At 40.7% G+C, this 19,954-nt stretch overlaps 1 protein-coding gene and 1 long non-coding RNA gene across 4 annotated transcripts in view; both read left to right on the forward strand.

Annotated features, from left to right (window-relative positions):
• Nucleotides 1–19,432, forward strand: part of MAPK14 (mitogen-activated protein kinase 14) — a 72,856-nt gene extending 53,424 nt beyond the window's left edge. For 2 of the 3 annotated variants that reach the window (XM_045543597.1, XM_045543598.1), the window contains 4 exons: nt 4,384–4,463; nt 11,519–11,597; nt 16,109–16,282; nt 17,091–19,432. In XM_045543597.1, coding sequence (XP_045399553.1) covers nt 4,384–4,463; nt 11,519–11,597; nt 16,109–16,282; nt 17,091–17,158 — 401 coding nt within the window. In that variant the 3' untranslated portion in view covers nt 17,159–19,432. Of the gene's footprint in view, nt 1–4,383; nt 4,464–8,819; nt 8,900–11,518; nt 11,598–16,108; nt 16,283–17,090 lie in introns of all 3 variants that reach the window. The other variant, XM_045543596.1, reaches the window with a different exon arrangement.
• On the forward strand, nt 2,739–4,384 carry LOC123632870. The gene is made up of 3 exons (XR_006733492.1): nt 2,739–2,755; nt 4,192–4,263; nt 4,373–4,384. It is a non-coding gene; the product is annotated as an uncharacterized LOC123632870 (long non-coding RNA).
• Nucleotides 19,433–19,954: the final 522 nt, after the last annotated feature.

Here is a 19,954-nt window from a genome sequence, read left to right on the forward strand (position 1 = left end):
CTGTTGCTTAACATTCTGCAACTTTAAGAAGAGAGAAAGTGAGTTTCATAGCCCTGTTATGTGTCAGTTACTGTTTTTTCTACCAGAGAGCACAGTCTTGGCTTGCTATTGTTTTTCTTTCCTGCATGATCAAGTACATTTACTTTGTGCTTTTTAAAACGTCCCTCTTTTTAATAGAAGTGGTTCTCTTGAGACATGAACTAGGGGATGATGGGGCTGCTGAGTTACAGTCCACTTGCTACCAGCTGCTACCCTGCTCCATATGAATTTTCTTAGCATATTACATTTGCTCCTTAGTTCTACTTTTATTCATTTCTTCTTTTGATCTTTTTCAAACATGTCATGAATATTTGAGACATACTACAAGGCAAAGAATAATACAATGGACACCTATGTTCATACCACCCAGATTGTGAGATAAAACTGACAATAGAGCTAAAGTTTCTGGAAGACCCTTCTTGTCACATCTGCTGCTCACTTTCAGTCACGGGTACAAATATTCTCTCTCATGTTTAAAAAGCAGTCTTACTTTAGACACTAAAAGCAAGTGCCCTAATAAATGTTGAAGAAGAAAAATATCTTATTAGATTATTTGCCCTTTCTTCCGTAACTTGAAAATATATTTTCCCAGAGAAGGCAGAATTCCCAGATTTGTTCACAAACCGAGGGAACCTTAAGAAATTTTCTTTGTGTGAGAGTGAAAATGACTATTTTGACAGCCTGGAAGAGAAAGAAGTGGGCTAAATCCCATTCTCATCCATCATGGCTGTCAGTGTTCTGCTTTGCCTGTGTGTGGATTTTTTTCATTGAAAACTGCTGCTCATAGGCAGGTAGGTCCTGCAACTGGTCCTTTATTCATCTTCGACTCTCTGGTCTGTGGAGGTGGTCTAGGAGTTGGCTAGAGCACTTAGGAGTGACTAGAATATCCCTCTTTTACTTTCCCTCTAATTATCCCATTACCCTTGTTTTTTTTTCCTTGCCTGTTCAGCCTGACTGCCTTTTGCTTCTATTAAAGAGGACTTGGTCTAAAGAGTAACCTTAGACTTAAGTTGTCCTTTCCTTTGTTTTAGAACAGTTCAGAAGATTTATGATTTAAATTTTGACATTATGATCATTACAATGAAAACATTTTAAACTAATAGTAAAAGTATCTTCTACCTAAGAGGATAAAGAGGTTAAACTTATTGTGAAGGATGGCTCGCTGTGGAAACTAATTGTCATGATATGGTAAATTTTGCTTTGTTCTGCTTATCTAGCTACTTGAAGGTCCTTCTGGTCTTAACTGCCGGGACAGATTGTAGTGGTCTTAAGGTAGCTAGTACTGTTGGAGGACTGGCCTGTATTTCAGTGGATTTGCCAGCTTTTGGAGAACCTGTGGTGATTTGCATGCTTTGATTTCCTTCATGCAAATGCTTTTAGCTACTAAGTAGATTTTTATTTCATATTATGTGGTTTTCCATAGAGTATAGTTATTCTGGGTTTTGAGGGCAAGGTGGAGGGATGGAGCTGAATTGAAAAGCATATTACAACTACTAGTCTTTTCAAGCTACTACGTGGAAGGTGCTAGGGATAAGATGGTACCTGTCCTTAAAACCAGAATGATCAGACTCAATGAGTTATAGGGGTTACTTGAACAAGTGTCTACCTCTGATTATAAATAAGATAGAATGATAAAAAACACTGTAATAGAGGTATAAATAAGTTATTGAAAAAAAAGTAGAGAATTAATTTGAACTCAAGATATCCAGGAAGACTTCATGGAAGAGTTCTTGTTTGAGCAGGACTTCGAAGGGTAAATAGGAAGAGAGAAAAAAGGCTTAGTAGGAGGGGAGAAGAAAGGTATTCCCGTTTGTGATTTGCATAAATAAGAACTTGAAAGCTTAGAAGTGTCTGGAATATTTGGTGTGAGCCGAAGCATTGAGTGCATTAGGAATAAAAATTTGAGGCAGAGTCAGAAAAGCAGCTTGATGTCAAATCATGGAGGGCTGTGAATGTGAGGCTGGGAATTAGGGCTTGATTCTTTATAGGCCTGAGATGATTGGATATGGGCGCGGGGAGAAAGACAAGGAGTCCGCAGCCTGTTGTAAGCCCCTGGCTAGTGAGAGTTGCGTGTTCTTTAGATAGGTTGGGGTGCAGTTAGGGCAGTTGAGAAAGTCACAGCTCAGAGAGTCTTTTGTCTTTCTTGGAGTATAAAACTTGACTCTAATTTTCAGTAGTCAGGAAAAAAGTCTCTTAAGAGTACCGAGTCTCAACAACTTTTACCGATTAGTTTTGATACATATGTTATAAATCCACCTGTTAGAGAGTTGAAGTAGTCTAGTTTTTCTCATATGTGATATACTTTATTTTGTGGTAACTACCCAGTTAAATATGATCTGGAAGAGAGTGGGTGTGAGGGAACTAAATTTTTATAAATTGAGTCATTTTAAGTGAGCAAAGAGGACTTTTACTGATTTCTATTATAATGTAATCTGGTTATTTTAGATGAAAATAGTATCCATCCTATTCCCACTCCTGCTCTGTCCCCATAAACATGCTTTAAATTTTTTTTTTCTTGTCACTATCTTGAACTAAGAAACCAGTATTAAAATTTTAACTTTCAGGATACTGATTTTGTCATTTGCAGATGACAAAATTCGCTACTATTCTTACAAATAACTTATGTGAGTGGACTTGTTTCTAATTTATCTTTGTTTTCTATAGAACACAAGTTAAACAACTTGGATGGAGTTCACACCTTTTCTTAAAGGACCAGGTAGTAAATATTTTAGGCTTTAATCACGGTTTCTGTTGTAACTCTGCTTGTTGGGAAAGCAGCTATAGACAGTACATAAATTAATGGGCATGGCTATGTTCTAATAAAACTTTATTTATAAAATTGGCAGTGGCTGGTATTTGCTGACTCCTGTCTAGAATTTTCTTCCACTTAAGCCAGTTTCATATCTGAAAAAAAAAAAGAAAGGCAAGATGCCAGTCATATTGTATAAGTAATTCCTATAACTTAGGCAACTACGGCTTGCAGAAGGCATTATTTTTAAACTATGCTGTATTGCCTTTATATATCTAATCATAAGCAAAAATCTGTTCTCTTCATCCTGTTCTACGTTTTCCTCAAATATTAATCTTTTGAGCGCCATTTACCAGATACTAGGCTAAGCACTGGGGATAAGTGATGAACAGGCAGAGTGGCACCTGCCCTCCTAGAGATACAGATGAGGCGAGGTAACAGACAATAAGCAAAGTAATTCTAGCTTGTGATAAAGCACTATGATGTTATCAAGCGTGGTGCTGAGAGAGAGAATAAGGGAGCGGGGTGTTATGTGTGTACAGTGTTGGGGGAGGCCTCTCCTAGGAGGTGAAGTTGAAGTTGAGACCTGAAGGATTATAGTGAAAAACCTGACAGGGGTCAGAAGACAGTCATCCTTCCCCCCCCCCGAGTATCGGTATAGTGCATAAACTATTTTATAACATTTTTTCTCTCTTTTTAACTTCCCTTTTTAGGTTAGCACTAAAAGCAATTAGAACACATGGGAATTATTTTGTCTTCTGGTTAATAGACAAAAATACATTCTGAGTTGAAGTATTGGCTATCGGAATAAAGGTTTGGGCATTGTGGCCTGTTATTTAGAGCCTTTGGGATGTGTGGAGTTTGTTAAGCATTCTGTATCCATTTTGCATTTGTAAGGTCTAAGCCTCCTATGTTTTGCTTTATTGTGGTGCTCCTGAAAGAACATGCAGAGGGAGAGTGCCCTCTGCTGGCCGACTCTCACTCACACTTCTCTACCTTCAGAAGCCCGTGTAAGAGGGAGAGGTTTGCGAGAGGGCACGCTCAGCTGTTCAGGCTTTGGGATCTAGGCAGGCCTCCCTCTGTGATATTACAAGCTCTTTAGGTCAAGCCTTAGGGGAACATTCACAGATAGCCTTGTACACTTCCAGTTACTACGCTCTGCTGCTTTTTTCTTATTTGTGGCCTTCTGACTACCAGTGCTCTTTGCTTGACTGGCTACTGCTGCTTTGGTGGAAGGTCAGGAGGTGTAGACTGAGCATATGGACTGAGTGAAGCTTTTGTATTTTCATCTGCTGTCTTTGGCAGCTAAGAAGCCAGCTAAAGTTGTTTCACTTTACTGATGATATGTGACAGATGCACATAAATGGGATATGTGTGTGGTAGCATTTTGAATCTTTGTACAGGAGGAGCATGTCCTGCTTGAAGTGACCATCCTACAGATGCCTTGACCTAGATGAATTCACCATGTTAGCTAGGTTTGGGGTTTTTAATTTTTGTTCTTGGGATGTTTTGTTTGTTTTTGTTTTGTTTTGTTTGTATCGTTTGTTTTTCATTTTTATTTTGTCCCAACATTTTCCTTTATAGTCCACCATTAGATATTGATCAGTTGAAGCTCATTTTAAGACTCGTTGGAACCCCAGGGGCTGAGCTTTTGAAGAAAATCTCCTCAGAGTCTGTGAGTTGATGCTTTGATTGTAATTATCTGCCCTGTTGGGAGCCTCTGCCACTTTTCTTCTATCAATCTGTACTTTGTCCCGAGTATGTGTGTGAGCATGCATGCCCTTTGTGTGCTGGCTTCCGGGATGAGGGGTGTGTGTGCGTGCACACATGTGCCTGCTTGCATGCGTGAGCGTGTTTTGTTCTCTCTTTATCTGGGGACATAGATCACGGGATCCTTTACTGGGCAGTAGCATCCCAGTAAAACAATGAGATTTGAGATTCTAATTCATTCCAAGAGATTAATGGAAATTTGCTTCTCTGTTTCACATATACTTAAGATTTCTTTTCACTTTTTTTAGTGTTTGTTCTCAAAGCATGAGCTTCACCATTTAATAATCTAACTTCACTAAAGGAATGAAAAGTGCATTGTCTGCACGCTATTACCCTTTTCCAGAAGTCACTTGCTTTTTATTGCTTTAGAATAGACAACTGACACATCCTATGTAAGGTACCTGTTTCCTACAGAGGCACCTTTCTACTCCGTCCCCATTCCACTCAGAGGAAACACCTCCACTTCTGATACCTCAATCCACAGGAGTGTGGTTATAAATCCTTCCTCCCACAGCCTGCCTTTCTCATTACAAGTTGAATAACTTGAGAAAAGACTTTGGAGCTACTGCTTTCCTGGAGGGATTTAGACAGAAGCCTTGGAAATGTGACTCTGGCTTTCTTTGGCTATGATTCCCTGCTGTTGATCATTTTCTTGAGCTAGAGGCATGAGAGAAACCATGAAAGCCAGCTTTTCTACCTTTTTTCCTCTATCTGCCGCTAGGCAGGTGGACAAAAGGGAAAAAGCTATGGAGCCAAGCTCTAGTTGTGCCTTCCTGGATTCTCTTCCCAGCATTTCTGACCAAAGGGGCCTTTGCCCAATTGGGAAGACTGCTTGGTAGCTGGAGGCAGGCATGAGCAGGTGAGTTTGAACTGTTTATCATCTTCCTGACAAAATAAATACCGTGATCTAGTATGTATATGGTACATTTCTTAAAAGGACCACAAAGTCCAGTATATTTCTGAATTTCCACTGTGAGGGTTATATAATGCTGGTCCTATTTCATTTTGTATTGTTTACTTATTTAAGATGAGGAAGCAAAAGCACAGAAAGGCAGGGCTGAATATAGATCCCAGATGTTCTGATAGCATGATCTAAAGTGTAATCTCATGTGATTACACACTGTTTTGAAAGTCATTGTCAGAATTACTGACCACAACGTCAACCTGAAGAAGTGTTTCCTTTTGCATCATGTTATGAAGAAACTGGATTAGAGTGAACCAAAGAAGATATCAGATGATGCTTAGAAAGGACAGTGCTTTTTTAAAAAAATGCATTTGCCTAAAAAGATTGGCTAGTAAGAGGACATGCGGGCAGGGAAAAAGCCCCATGGAGGGCTGGGAAAAAGCTCAGTTAATTAATGAATAGTGATAATGAGACTAAGATAGTAAATTCATTTCCTGTCTGGGAATGACTGCTAGCAGCCCCTTCTCAGTTCCCTCTTCCATCCCAACCATCTGCCCTGTAGATATATGCTATTAGTCACAAGAGTTTCTAAAAGACAAAGTGTGGGTAAAATAGTATTTATCACTAATCCGTCTTTTTTTTTTTTTTTTTTGAGACAGTCTTGCTGTGTCACCCTGGTTAGAGTGCAGTAGTGTCATCATAGCTCACTCTTGGGCTCAAGCGATCCTCCTACTTCAGCCTCCTGAGTGGCTGGGACTACAGACCCGTGCCATGACACCCAGCTAATTTTTCTGTTTTTAGCAGAGATGGGGTCTCGCTCTTGCTCAGGCTGGTCTTGAACTCCTGAGCCCAAGCAATTCTCCCTGCCTGGGCCTCCCAGAGTGCTAGGATTACAGGTGTGAGCCACTGTGCTTGGCCAATCATTTATTTTTAAGAAAGAAACTATCCGGGCTGGGTGTAGTGGCTCACGCCTGTAATCCTAGCACTTTGGGAGGCCGAGGCAGGAAGCCTGCTTGAGGCCAGGAGTTTGAGACCATCCTGGGCAATAGTGAGACCCGATCTCTACAAAAAATAAGAAAAATTAGCTGGATGTGGTGGCACACACCTGTAGTCCCAGCTACTTAGGAGGTTGAGGCAGGAGGATAGTGTGAGCCCAGGAGTTTGAGGTTGTGGTGAGCTATGATGATGCCACTGCACTCTAGCCAAGGTAACAGAGTGAGACACTATCTCAAAAAAAGAAAGAATGAATGAATGAATGAACATTGGGTGCACATCATACATTTCAGCAGCTCTGCTATAGCATTGGGCATGATGAAATTGAATATCAGAATATAGAACTTAAAGAAAGGATTTTTTTCTACATAATTGTGGTGAGTGGACAAAAGTAGTTTAAATATTCTAAAGGGTAGACAAGCTGAATTTGATGTTAGTGACACTGCCCAAGTACCTGTTTATCTTAAAAGCACGTGGTGTGTGAAGTACAGAATGGAAAAGTAACAAAGACAGGTGAGTAAAATCGTTTGAAGATTTTAAAAATTGGAAACAAGGCTTTAGTGAAGGAATTAGTAAACAGAAAGCCAACAACTATTTTCATTACTCCTGAAAAGTAGTAGTGATGCCAGCATTTATGAAGAAGTTTAATCAGCAAATTATAGGACGTTCTAAGTAAGAGAACGCAATAATGGATTGAGAACATACTAGGGTTGCCATAGAAAGAGGATAAATGGGTCACGGATGGAGGCCTAAGGATAGAGAATTTATTTGGTTGATAGCACAGTACCTATAGTAGTAATCAGTGAAAGTACCAAAAAATCACATTAAGAAAGCAAAAGCCTGGCTCATTCACACTTTTTTCTAGAAATACCAACTCCCTAACTTCCTGACAGGAAGGGGATTGTTTTACTAAAGGAGACACAAACAGAAAATGTGCAGGCCAGGTATTATTCACAGAAGGTAAGGGAGAGGCGGCAGAATTTTAACACTTTAAAACCCCACTGGTATTTTGCTATTGGTGGTTTACTTTGTGATCCCGTTTTGTTATTTCTCTTGGCATGCAAAGTGCCATTTATTATGTAATTTGTTAAAGGTAAATCTAAACTCTGTTGTGAGAATGTTAAAAGAACTTCATTCCACCTTTTGGATTTGCTGGCCTCTGTCTTCAGCTGTGTGGGGCTCCTGGCCCCGGCTCTCTCCCATGGCCGGCCTTAAACGTGCATTAAACAGATGCTTGCTAGGTAGTCTGACTACTGGGGAGCTCAGTTCAGAGAATGAGCTAAAGTAAACAAATAATTCAGCGACGTCACAAAGAAGTGAAATTACTTGGCCACAGTGCTTATTGAAAATGATGCTTCAACTGAAGGAGGGAATTAATAGTTAACAGGAAAGGGAACAGAAAAGGGTTTACTGAATTATGTTGAGGATTTTAAAAATGCCATCACTTCTGCTTTTTGTAGGTACATATGATAAACTAACAGTCCTCATAGTATTTTAGAAGAGAGGGAATTGTGTTAAATTGATCGGACAGTTAAAAGAGAGAAGTTGGGAGTACAACTTATATATATGCTTGCACATATGGAAAACCTCATAGTTTTGCCCTTGTCAGGTAATTGCAGTGTTTCAAAAATGTCCTCCCAGCTGTTTGTCAAGTGAATTTAGTCTGTTTACTTGTTAAAGGGACTAGTAGAAGAAACTGTGGCATGCCATAATACTAACTGCAGACTGTGACTTCTGTTTTGCCTTTGCCATTAGCCTCTAACTTTCTCCCCATCTCCCCTTTCTTCATTTACCAGTTTGTGCTTATGGCAAGTATTTTCAATGTACCACTACTAATGTCTTTGAAGTTTAGCATTGCTTATCAACCCACATGCCCACCTGTGTCTTAATTTGGAGGGCTGGTGCCTTAGAGAAACCTGTGCCGCAAAAGTCTAGACTCTTCCTTGAATGGATATACTGGATATTTTATTTTGTTCAGAGTTGAGTCACAATTTTTGAGTCATTTATATTTACCCCATTGGCAAACAGGTTTTGGCCATCAATACTTGAAAACAGTTCTCTGGCTGGCATCCTGGATCAAGGGGCAGTCTATTTCCAGGGAACCTAAAATATTTAATGTTAAAGATGATGCTAAAACCAAGAAAATCAATTTTTCTTACCTGCATGGCCAGTCACTGGCTACATGCCTGATAACTCATGCCATACACTGAAGTGTACTTTAACATGCAACCTCGGGCTCTTGGGTAGGGTGGGGAGAAGGTTTTTTGTTTGTTTGGGGGTGGGTTTTTAACCTTTTTAAAAACTTGACTTGAAAATTACTTTTTGCACTGTATGTTTAATAATGCCCTTGACTAGGCATCTAAGATATTAACCAGCTTCAGCAGATTATGCGTCTGACGGGGACACCCCCTGCTTATCTCATTAACAGGATGCCAAGCCATGAGGTGAGAACGAATAGACTGTACAGGGATGTCTGAATCAGAAGGCCGCATTCTCATTTTATTGCCACTGTATAACTGACACAGTTGTTAATATCACTGAATGCCTGCATGTGCCTTGAGGCCTGCTAAGGCAATGACTGCCGACGTTCTGTTGGAAGATGTTGACATTTGGGATAAAATGTCATCCAGTCCTGTGAGATCAAGAATATAATTTATAGGGTTGTAAATAGAAATAATGTAACTTTTATATTTGGTTTTGTGAATTTAGCGTTCATGTAGCTGTTTCTTTCTTTCTAGGAACTCTGCCGGTAGCTAGGGTATGCTACCCTCTGATGACCTTCATCAGAGGTGTGGTTAACTGAAGTCCATCAGCATGCTTTCCTTTTCACCTATTCTTTTTAATGACCAAAAGAGGATTCTTCATTTAAAAAAACTATAAAATACCCAGCTATAGTTTTTTTCAAGTACTATATTTAAAAGGAAATACACAGATAATATAAAATAAATATGAACACTTAGGTAGAGTTAGGTGCCACCTTTACCGGTTTTAACTATTTAATCTAACTCTTCTGTTATCATTCAGAGGTGATTGGGGCACTTCTTCCTAAGGTAGCCTTAATTATTTGAGGGAACGGGTGGCATCACAAACGGCCCTTCCAGCAGCTTTGTTTCTACTTCAGCGATATTCAGGTAGGCTTTTTATTTCTCCTCACTGAAGGTGGGATGGCTGTTTCCTGGATGAGGCAGTTCTCTTACCTCTCCTTTCCCTTCATCTTTTTATTTATGTGTTCAGATAGAAAGTGAGTACAGCCATGCATATATGTAATTCCTAGAACTTTCTTTTTAAATCAAAAGGATTCTTAACTGCTTTTCAAAGCAGACCTCTCCTGCTCACTCCACATACAATGAATAAGAAGATAAAGTTGCCCCAGCAACCAGAACTTTTTATAACCTTGTGTGTGTGTATGTGTGTACATCCATAAACATACATACACACTTCACTGTTGAACTGTATTGACACAGGACTTGTGAGGAGGTGGTTAAGATAGAAAGCGCACTTTGCTTTCTAAAGGCGACAGTGATAGCAGATGATATTTACTGAACTCTCACTTGGAACCAAGTACTGTGCTAAGAAAGTACTTAATTTGTTATCTCTAATCTTCAACCCTGTGAGGTAGACACTTATTAATCCCATTTTACAGATGGGGAACCCAAGGATTCAGGACAATAATAACAAGTAACTTGCCCAGAGTGATAAAGTCAAGATTCAAACTCAAGGCTGTTCCACTCCAGAGACCAAACTTATAACAACTATGCTGGTGATATAAATGTTGCTTATATCAGAATTTTAGTTTGAGATGCCATCATGAGTTTTATCTTGCCTAAATATCACAATAACCATATGACATAGGCAAGCCAAATATTAATATCTAACACTAATATTTTACAGATGAGGTATTGATATGCTCCTTGAGACTTTCCTAACATAGATGTAACTTACAAGTGGTAGGGAAAAGATTTCTGGCTAGGCCATGTAATCCACTATTTTCACTGCCCTTATTAGATTGTTTTTAATACTTTTAAAATATGTTTGAGTCTCTTAGAATAATATGTTAAGCTTTATGTTTACTTTTTTGTTACCAATATTACTTTGCTAGCAAGGCTTAATATTGATACCCTCTTGATGTACTAAGAACACCTACTGAAGTTGGCACCATCAAAAGACTGCTGGTCCTAGCCTTTCTTCAGGAATACCAACCCCCTATGCTACTTTTAGCTGTTTAGGAAGACTGTCTCAGAAAGGGCACATCTTAGACATCTTGACCTCAATTTTTAAAATTCTGATCCTACGAATAGAAAGCTAATGAAGGAGAACTTGATTGGTAAGCATTCTCATTTACTTGAAATTAAACTGTGAGAAGCCAGGCATGGTGGCTCACGCTTGTGATCCTGGCACTCTGGGAGACTGAAGTGGAAGGATCACTTGAGGTCAGGAGCTCGAGACCAGCCTGAGCAAGAGTGAGACCCCGTCTCTACTAAAAAATATATATATATATTTTAAAAAATTAGACCACTAAAAATAGAAAAAAATTAGCCAGGCACAGTGGCGTGTGCCTGTAGTCCCAGCTACTCGGGAGGCCGAGGCAGGAGGATCTCTTGAGCTCAGGAGTTTGAAACCAACCTGAACAAGAGCGAGGCCCTGTCTGTACTAAAAATAGAAAAATTAGCAGGGCATGGTGTCGCATGCCTGTAGTCCCAGCTACTCGGGAGGCTGAGGCAGGAGGATTGCTTGAGCCCAGGAGTTTGAGGTTGCTGTGAGCTAGGCTGATGCCACGGCACTCTAGCTGGGGCAGCAGAACGAGACTCTGTCTCAAAAAAGAAAAAAAAAAAAGGAAAAAAAATATATATATAAACTGTGAGAGATGGCAGTAATAAAGATGATAATCATAAATAGGGAAGTTAAGATGGCAATAAGAGAAGTCTTTAATGAATATCAGACAGTCATAAACTTTGGACTGAGTGGACTTTGTCAGTTCATACTTGTTTCTTAACAGGACCGGAACACTTTGAGGGCAGTAATGTTATGGAACAAAGTCATTCTGAAAACCCTTGTTTTTACAGGCAAGAAACTATATTCAGTCTTTGACCCAGATGCCGAAGATGAACTTTGCAAACGTATTTATTGGTGCCAATCCTTTGGGTAAGTTGACCATATCCTCATCTCATGGATATTGAATTGATTATAACATCAATTAGAGATTTTAAGAAGAGTTTTCATTTTGACCAAATAGGGTATCATTAATTAAATCTTGGAAGGTGATAAATATGGCATTTATTATCTGTGTTTGTATTGCCAGGTTTTAAGAATATCTCATGACATGCTCATATATTTATATGATCACAGAATTTGGTAGGGGAAATGGACTGGTCCAGTGAAGAAAAGAGAGAGAGTAATGAGAATGTTGGGAGGAGAGATTGGGCGGCAGGAAGAAAGAGGTTCAGAAGAAAGCCTGTGACTTGTTCACAGCTGCGGCTGATTTATGGTGTCCCAAGCTGAGGGTAGAAACAACTGAAGGACGGATGGGTGTTTAGAGGACCCGCCGGGGAGCTCCCTGCAGTGTGCTCTGCTCTGCCTGTAACTGCCCAGTGAGTCCTACACACTCGCATACTTCCTGCCCCTGTTCTTCCCCTGCCTCTCAGAGGCTTAACCATCCTCTCTTCTTTGTGGAGCTAATTTGCTACCTTGGACTGTAAGGAATGGCACCATTCCTTCCTGCTACCATCACCTGCAGGATCCTTGACAGAGGGAAGTGACAGTGGCAGCTGAGGATATGCATTGCCTTGACTGAAAAAGAAGCTGCTTTATTCTTGAAAGCTGGGGGCTGAAGAGTGCTTCACATGGCCCTGAAGCTGCTTTGCCCGGGGCTCCAATGCCCTGACTCTAGGAGGGTGCAGTGAACGGTGCTACTTCACAGCAGACACAGAAGGTTCAGACCAAGGCCTCCCTCCAGGCAGGAAGGGATGCGATGATAACTAGCATAATCAGCCTTCTCGCTTTTTGAAGACTGTATTGTAGTAGCATGTTGTGAAATCTCATTGCATTTCTTTTAATCTGTGTGGGTCATCTCTCTGCTTATGAGTCCCGGCATCTGTGCCTCAGGTCTAGTTTTTTCCCTTTTGAGGGCCGACAGCCATGGTGAACTCTTCAGATGCTGAGGTGAAGGCTTAGGTGGTTTTACCTTTTTAAGTGCTTGATCCATAATGCTTATGGAGAGGAGTTTTGGTGTTGCCGTGCGCTCATTCTTGTAATAGCAGAGATGGTCGCGCTCTTTGAAGTATTGGGCAGTTATGGATGAGTTCATGTCAGGTCTCAGCTGGGTCACTCTCATGTCCACGGATGAATCCACAAGCTCCTCAGGGGGTATGTAGGATTCTCCTGGTGTTGGTTTCGGTTTGTGTCTTCCCTGGCATGCTCTCATTGGCTTTCTGTGATTTATTTGAGCTGTATTATCTAGTTCAAGGATCTGTGAGAAGCTCTCTATGAACCTAAGTATTACAGGATGTTGGGAAAATATGTTGTATGCTGGTAGCTTTCTCGTCTGTCATTCTGTTCTGAATTTTCTTCATCTTAGCCCTAAGTTTTAGACATGACAGTGTTTGACTCTCTGTTAAGAGACACAAAAAGATTTGTTAATTCATTTTTATTGGGGGAGGGGAGATGTGTGTGTCCCAGCAGCGTATTTAGGCTGCATACTTCCTGATAGGTGTCTCCGTTCTCTGGAATCGTGACATATAAACATTCTAAAAAACTAGGTACCACTTAGCAGTAGACTGCTGATGAGTTGAATGGAGGCTTTGGTCCAGCTGACGTTCAGCACTGTGCTTCTCAGAGCTTAGACGTGGCTAACAGGCTGTTGCCAAACAATGATGTCATATAAAGAAGACTCTCCTCTTGCTTGGCAGACAGAAACGGTGTTACTGATCCTGAGCTCGTGCTTAGCATACTAACTGAGCAGGAGTGCACCAGCAATATAAATATTAACAGCTCTGTTTTGTCAGCCACTAACTTTGCTTCACTGCTATTCCAAAAACGTGAATTAAAACTAAAATTACCCTTTTATGTTAGTGTATATATTTATATCGGCCAACATCTTTGAGGAATCTTCTTCTTACCTCTGACCTTATTCCTCATCAAGTTATTGGTTATAAGGACATGGTACTTTTTACTCTAAGGGTGGCAAAGGCTTATATAATCCATGTTCTATTATAAAACTAAGAGCTGATAAGATTTCATTTTCTAAGAAGAGAAGACCATCAGAGGAATGTATATCCAGGCAGTTCGCCCAATACTGTACTTTAAAGCTACAGTCCCCAATCCCTGGGCTGTGGCCCAGCACCAGTCTGTGATCTGCTGGCAACCTGGCCACGCGTCACAGCCTGAGCTCTGCCCCGCCCCCCCACAACCCCATCCCATGGGAAAATTGTCTTCCATGAAACTTAGGAACTTAGCCTCACAGCAGGAGGTGAGCAGCAAGCAAGCGAGGAAAGCTTCATCTGGACTTATGGCTGCTCCCCATTGCTCACATCGCCACCTGAACTCCAACTTTCTTTCCTGTAGCCACACTCCACCCAACCCCCGTCCGTGGAAAAATTGTCTTCCATGAATCTGGTTCCTGCTGCCAAAAATGTTGGGGACCACTGCTTTAAAGTGTAAACTTATGAAATTGAATCGACACATGAATATTCATTTTGTTTCCATGTCCCCATGAAACCTGTATTTCTCCTGTGGATTGCTTTAAAATTCAGGTTGCAAGACAGGAGTTTTTTACAGCTTTCAGTGTACACCGCAGTAGATCTCTTCTGGAAGCCGTTCTCTTCACTACATGTTCCCCACCCCTCCACATTTAAGAAAGAATTTGCAGGCCAGGGGCTCACACCTGTAATCCTAGCACTCTGGGAGGCTGAGGTGGGTGGATTGTTTGAGCTCAGGAGTTCAAGACCAGCCTGAGCAAGAGCAAGACCCCGTCTCTACTAAAAATAGAAAGAAATTGGCTGGACAACTAAAAACATATATAGAAAAAATGAGCCAGGTATGGTGGTGCATGCCTGTAGTCCCAGCTTCTCAGGAGGCTGAGGCAGAAGGATCACTTGAGCCCAGGAGTTTGAGGTTGCTGTGAGCTAGGCTGATGCACGGCATTCTAGTGGTGAGACTCTGTCTCAAAGTGAGACACTGTCTCAAAAAAAAGAAAAGGGAAAAAAAGAAAGAATTTGCAAAGTCTCAAAAGCCTTTCTATTTCACCACAGTGGTAACTATGGTCATGGCACAGTTCATGGCAAACTTCCCAAATGTTACCATGCTAAAACTCAAAACATCCTCCTTTGAAAGATGGAATTAGAAAAATCACCATTTTATAACCCCTAATGAAATAATTGCTTTTGGGAAAGAAAATCAATGGATGTGAAAAGCTGTAAGTGAGAGGAACTAATACTCACTTGGTGCCAAAATATCCCACAGATAACTGGCTTGGGGCAAAGGGGAAATGGCCCAGTGATCAAATTTAGCATCATTAATAGTGGAACAAATGGCTTTAATGCACTAACAAGTACACAGCATTACCTATGAAATATTTTTGCCAAAAATGCTTAACCTGATTCTTACAAAAGTTTCAGATCTAACTTCTGTTTTTTGGGAAGTACAGAGGATGGAGGAAAGCAAGGGTGTAGATACATAATAGCACAAAGAAGCCTCAGACAGGTTCCTAATGATGGGCATTCTCAAGACAACTGGCAGGTCTTTTCAGGTCAAAACTAGGAAAAAACAGGGGTTAGAGGTTATTCTAGATTAAGAGAGATAAAAGAAACCCGATCAAATGCAATGCATGGCCCATAATTGAATCTTGATTTGCACAAAACATTTCTAAAAGACAACTTTGGAATAATTGGAAAAGTTTTAACATGAACTGTATTTTAGATGATATTTGGAAATTATTTGTCAGATATGATAACATTATGATTGGGAAGGTGTCTTTGTGCTGAAATAATTTGGGGGGTAAAGTGTCATGTCTATAATTTTATTTTTAAATGATTCAGAAGAAAAGACACACAAAGAATTGTAAAATGTTGAATCTGCATGGTGGGCATATGAGTGTTCACTTTAGTATTGTTTTTATTTTTCTGTTTCTGTATATTTGAAATTTTTCATAGTGAAAAATTTAAAAATTTCTTTCTTCCAAATACTATGTCTTACCCTCATCCCCATGCAAAACCCTGAATTTGTTCATTATTTACAGACCTTTTTGTCGAATACTAATTGCCTTATGTTAATAAATAAACAGTGAGGGGGGACAAAAAAAAACCCGGAGTGAAAAACCAGCCCTACATACCTCTTCTAGATTACTTTCTCTGTAAGCTTTCACTTTGGTACAGTTTGACTACAGTGCTAGCAGCTTGACATTGATATTCCATAAAAGCTTGTTCAAACAGAATCCCAGTTATTTTTTAAATTCTTTTTTAGTAATGTATTCTTAAAATATACAAAATATATGTACATACACACGTATAAAGGAGAAAAAATAACATCCTAGAGTAGATATTTTGGAGGAGAATTCTTTGGGTACGAAGGGTCAAAACTGTGTTTTCTTGATAAGGCTTAATTTTTTGTAACATGTTAAAAAACTCTCCTTCTTTCCTTTGGCTGTGTAATACTGATAGCTGTCGACTTGCTGGAGAAGATGCTTGTACTGGACTCAGATAAGAGAATTACAGCAGCCCAAGCCCTCGCACATGCCTACTTTGCTCAGTACCATGACCCTGATGATGAGCCAGTGGCCGACCCTTACGATCAGTCCTTTGAAAGCAGGGACCTTCTCATAGATGAGTGGAAAAGTAAGTCCTAAGGTCAATTAGCATCTATCTTGAGAACTTAGGTTTTAAAATCTGGCCTAGGTGAACTGCTAACCAAAAGCTGTGGGAAAAATAAAAACTCAATGGTTGTAACTTGCTAAAACTTGTAGTTGTGGTCTCTAATGCAGAATGAACATGTTCCTCTGATAGAAACTATCTGTTGTAGATTATATACTTTCTGGGCCTTTGAGGTGCTTATGCCTGGTCTGGTTTCGTGTACAGCCCCTCATAAATATGCATAAAGCTTTGAGGTTCTCAGAGTCTTTGCATTTACAACACCCCTCTGAGATAAGTAGGGAATCAGGGCATTTTTACAGTTTTACAATTGACAGAACCAGGGCAGAGAAAGTTTGTATCTTATCTATTACCTTACACCTAGTTAGGGACACAGCCAGGAATGGAACCCACGTCTCCTATGTCCAGTCTCATCATACTCTTTGCGTAAAACGCAAGTTCAGAGCTCCAGTCACGTCCCAGAAGACTATTTGTTGAAATTGGGAAGCGAGAGTGCTCTGTTATTCTTGAGCACCTTCTCCAGAGGGCTTTAAAGAGAGGCACTCAGCAATGAAAGAAATGGGAAAAAATGTCTTTTGTATGTATCCTTGAACTTCTGTGTAATCCTATGTTCCGTTAGGATATCCCACCCAAGCAACGAGGCAGTTATTTGAAGTAGCCCATCGTAGCATGATCTGGACAGGCAGGAAGGTTCTTGAGCTGAGAAGTCAGAGTACTTGCCAGCAAAGAGAATCGTCTAAACTCTCACATCTTACCTTTCCTTCCCAATGTCTAGGCCTGACCTACGATGAAGTCATCAGCTTTGTGCCGCCACCCCTTGACCAAGAAGAGATGGAGTCCTGAACACCTGGTGTCTGTTCTGTTGATCCCACTTCACTGTGAGGGGAAGGCCTTTCCATGGGAACTCTCCAAATATCATTCAAGTGCCTCTGTTGCGAAGATTTCCTCCATGGTGGAAGGGGTGTGTGTGTGTGTGAGTGTGTGTGTACGTGTATGTATCTGTCTTTGTGGGAAGGTGAGAGAATAATATGAGTAAACTATGATCACCGTGACTTTACATGGAATTGCAGATGCTCCATGGCAGCCTCCACTTCTCCATTCTGAGAGTCAGCTCAGGCAGACGAGAACTGCCGTCTTGTTAGGACAATGTTAAATGCAAAGCAAAAAAAAATTAAACATCCCTATCGCAGTCATGCTTTTGCCACTTTGGCTTCTCCTGTGGCCCCACCTTGACGGTAGACAGTGGCATAGAGCGGAGGCTCACACCTTCCGGTTGCTTCCGACTGGAAGCCGCCCCTCAGCGATGCGTACAGCCGGAACGGACCAACTGGCCTGTTAACTTGCTTAGTGTGGTTCTCAGAACTTGACAGGTGTATTTGAAACTGTAAATATGTTTGTGCCTTAAAAGGAGAGAAGAAAGTGGCGGCAGTTAAAAGACTGCCGCTGCTGAAGCTCTGAGCTGGGCAAGGAGACAGGGCTGTCGCATGGCTGCTGTGGGCCCGGCGTAGCCAGGCAGCCCTCAGAGGCCGCCATGTGTGCAGTGTGCGCATGCATATATGTGCATTTCTCTCTCTCTCTCTCCCCCCTCACCTCTAGGTGTTGTTGCCATTTCTCTGCTTACCCCTCACCTTCAGTGCAGAAGTTTCATGCGTATTGGCCGCAGTAGTCAGAACCAGGTTCTTGCTGTCGGTATACTTCCTGTGTGCTCTTTATTTCTAGCAGAGTGGGGATGTGTGCTGCACGTCTTGCTATCTGAGCATGCACAGCTGCTTGTCCTGTTCTCTTCGGGAGGCCCTGGTGCCAGGCAAGTCTGCCAGCGATGACTTCTTGGATAGTTCAGATCCTGTGTCACGTCAGCTGATGTTATGGGCAAGTGACATCATCCTCTCTTCAGCCCCCAGTGCTATTTTGTGTTGAACACAATTGATATACTCCAGGTGCTTTTGATGTGAAAACCATGCAAAAATGGAACAGATGGATGTATAGCATTTTCATTCTTGCCATCTTTCAACAAACTATTCTGGGGAAGCTAACATGGGAAAGATCAGGGCTTTCCCCAAGAATATCCCAAACTTTGGAAAACAAGTTGTTCTCTTTTCTCCCACTAACCAATGCCAAGAAATGCTGAAAATAAATGTGAAAAATAAATATCATGAGGCCAGAAACTCCTTTTGCTATCTTTCTCTAAATGTGGTTTTAAAAAAGAATTGTAACAAGGTGTCTTTTCCACTCCTCTATGGAAAAGAGTCTTCTTGGCAGCTTAACATTGACTTTTGGGTCTTGGTTTGGGGAGAAATAAGTTTTGTTTCAGAATTTTATATAGCATAGGAATCCTTTGAGAATGTGATTCCTTTTGATGGGGAGAAAGGGCAAATTATTTTAATATTTTGTATTTTCAACTTTGTAAAGATGAAATATCCTCAGGGGTGGAGAAGAGTTGTTTTCATAATTTTCTGAATTTTAGGCATTTTGTGCTACATGAGGGCCCACATATTTAAGTCTTTGTGTAATAAGAAAGTGTAAAGCCACTTCCAGTGTTGGCTGTGTGACAGAAATCACGTATTTGGGCCAATGTGTTTCCATTTCTTTATCAGTGCAGTGATGCATGCACTCCAGAAGGCCAGGGTAGGACCCCTGAATCAACTGGAGCAAGAAGGAAGGAGGCAGGCTGATGGTGAGCCCACCTCACCTGGGATTCTTCCCTCTTTCAAGGAAAGTGAACGTAAAGGCCTCATCTCCTTTATATGCACTTCAAATCCTCACCATCCACAGCAAGATGAATTTTATCAGCTATGTTTGGTTGTAAATGCTAGTGTGATTTCCTATAGAAATACTGCTCTGAATATTTTTTAATAAAGGTCTTTGCACATGTGACCACATACGTGTTAGGAGGCTGCGTGCTCCAGGAGCCTGGACTCTAAGCTGGAGCTCTCGGAAGAGCTCTTTGGTTTCTGAGCACAATGCTCCCATCTCCTGATTTCTCTGAACAGACAACAAAGGAGAGAATGAGGGAAACTGCTATTTTATTTGTATTCATGAACTTGGCTGTAATCAGGTATGCCATATAGGATGTCAGACAATACCACTGGTTAAAATAAAGCCTATTTTTCAAAATCAGTGAGTTTCTCTCATTTGTTGTATTTTTCTCTTGATTGTTTTTATTTAATGCGCAATGTGGCATCGTATCAATGTTCTTTCAGTTGTGGCCTGGCATGTTTCTGACAGATCTTGATACTACTCTTAAAATTTAGAAGACGTTTGTAATGCTCCTTACTTGTACATTTTATGGTGAGGAGAATCTGGGTCTGTGATGTGAATGGGTAAAGCAAAGAGCAAATAAACAAGGTGTCATGTGGCAGGGTCTGTATCGCCACATGTGGGTGTGAGAGTGGCCTAGGACAGGTGTCGGCAAGCTGTGGCCCGAGAGCAAAATCCCAGCTACCACCTGTTTTGTGTAGCCTGCTAAGAATGGTTTTTACATTTTTTAATGGTTGGGGGAAAAAAAAAACAAAAGATGAATAGTATTTTTGTAGCATATGAAAAATAATGTAAAACTCAAATTCCCATGTTCATGAATAAAGTTTCATCAGAACATAACCACACTTATTTGTTTATGTATTGTCTGTGGCTGCTTTTGTG

This window comes from Lemur catta, chromosome 2, assembly GCF_020740605.2.
Source record: "Lemur catta isolate mLemCat1 chromosome 2, mLemCat1.pri, whole genome shotgun sequence".
Lineage (NCBI taxonomy): Eukaryota > Metazoa > Chordata > Mammalia > Primates > Lemuridae > Lemur > Lemur catta.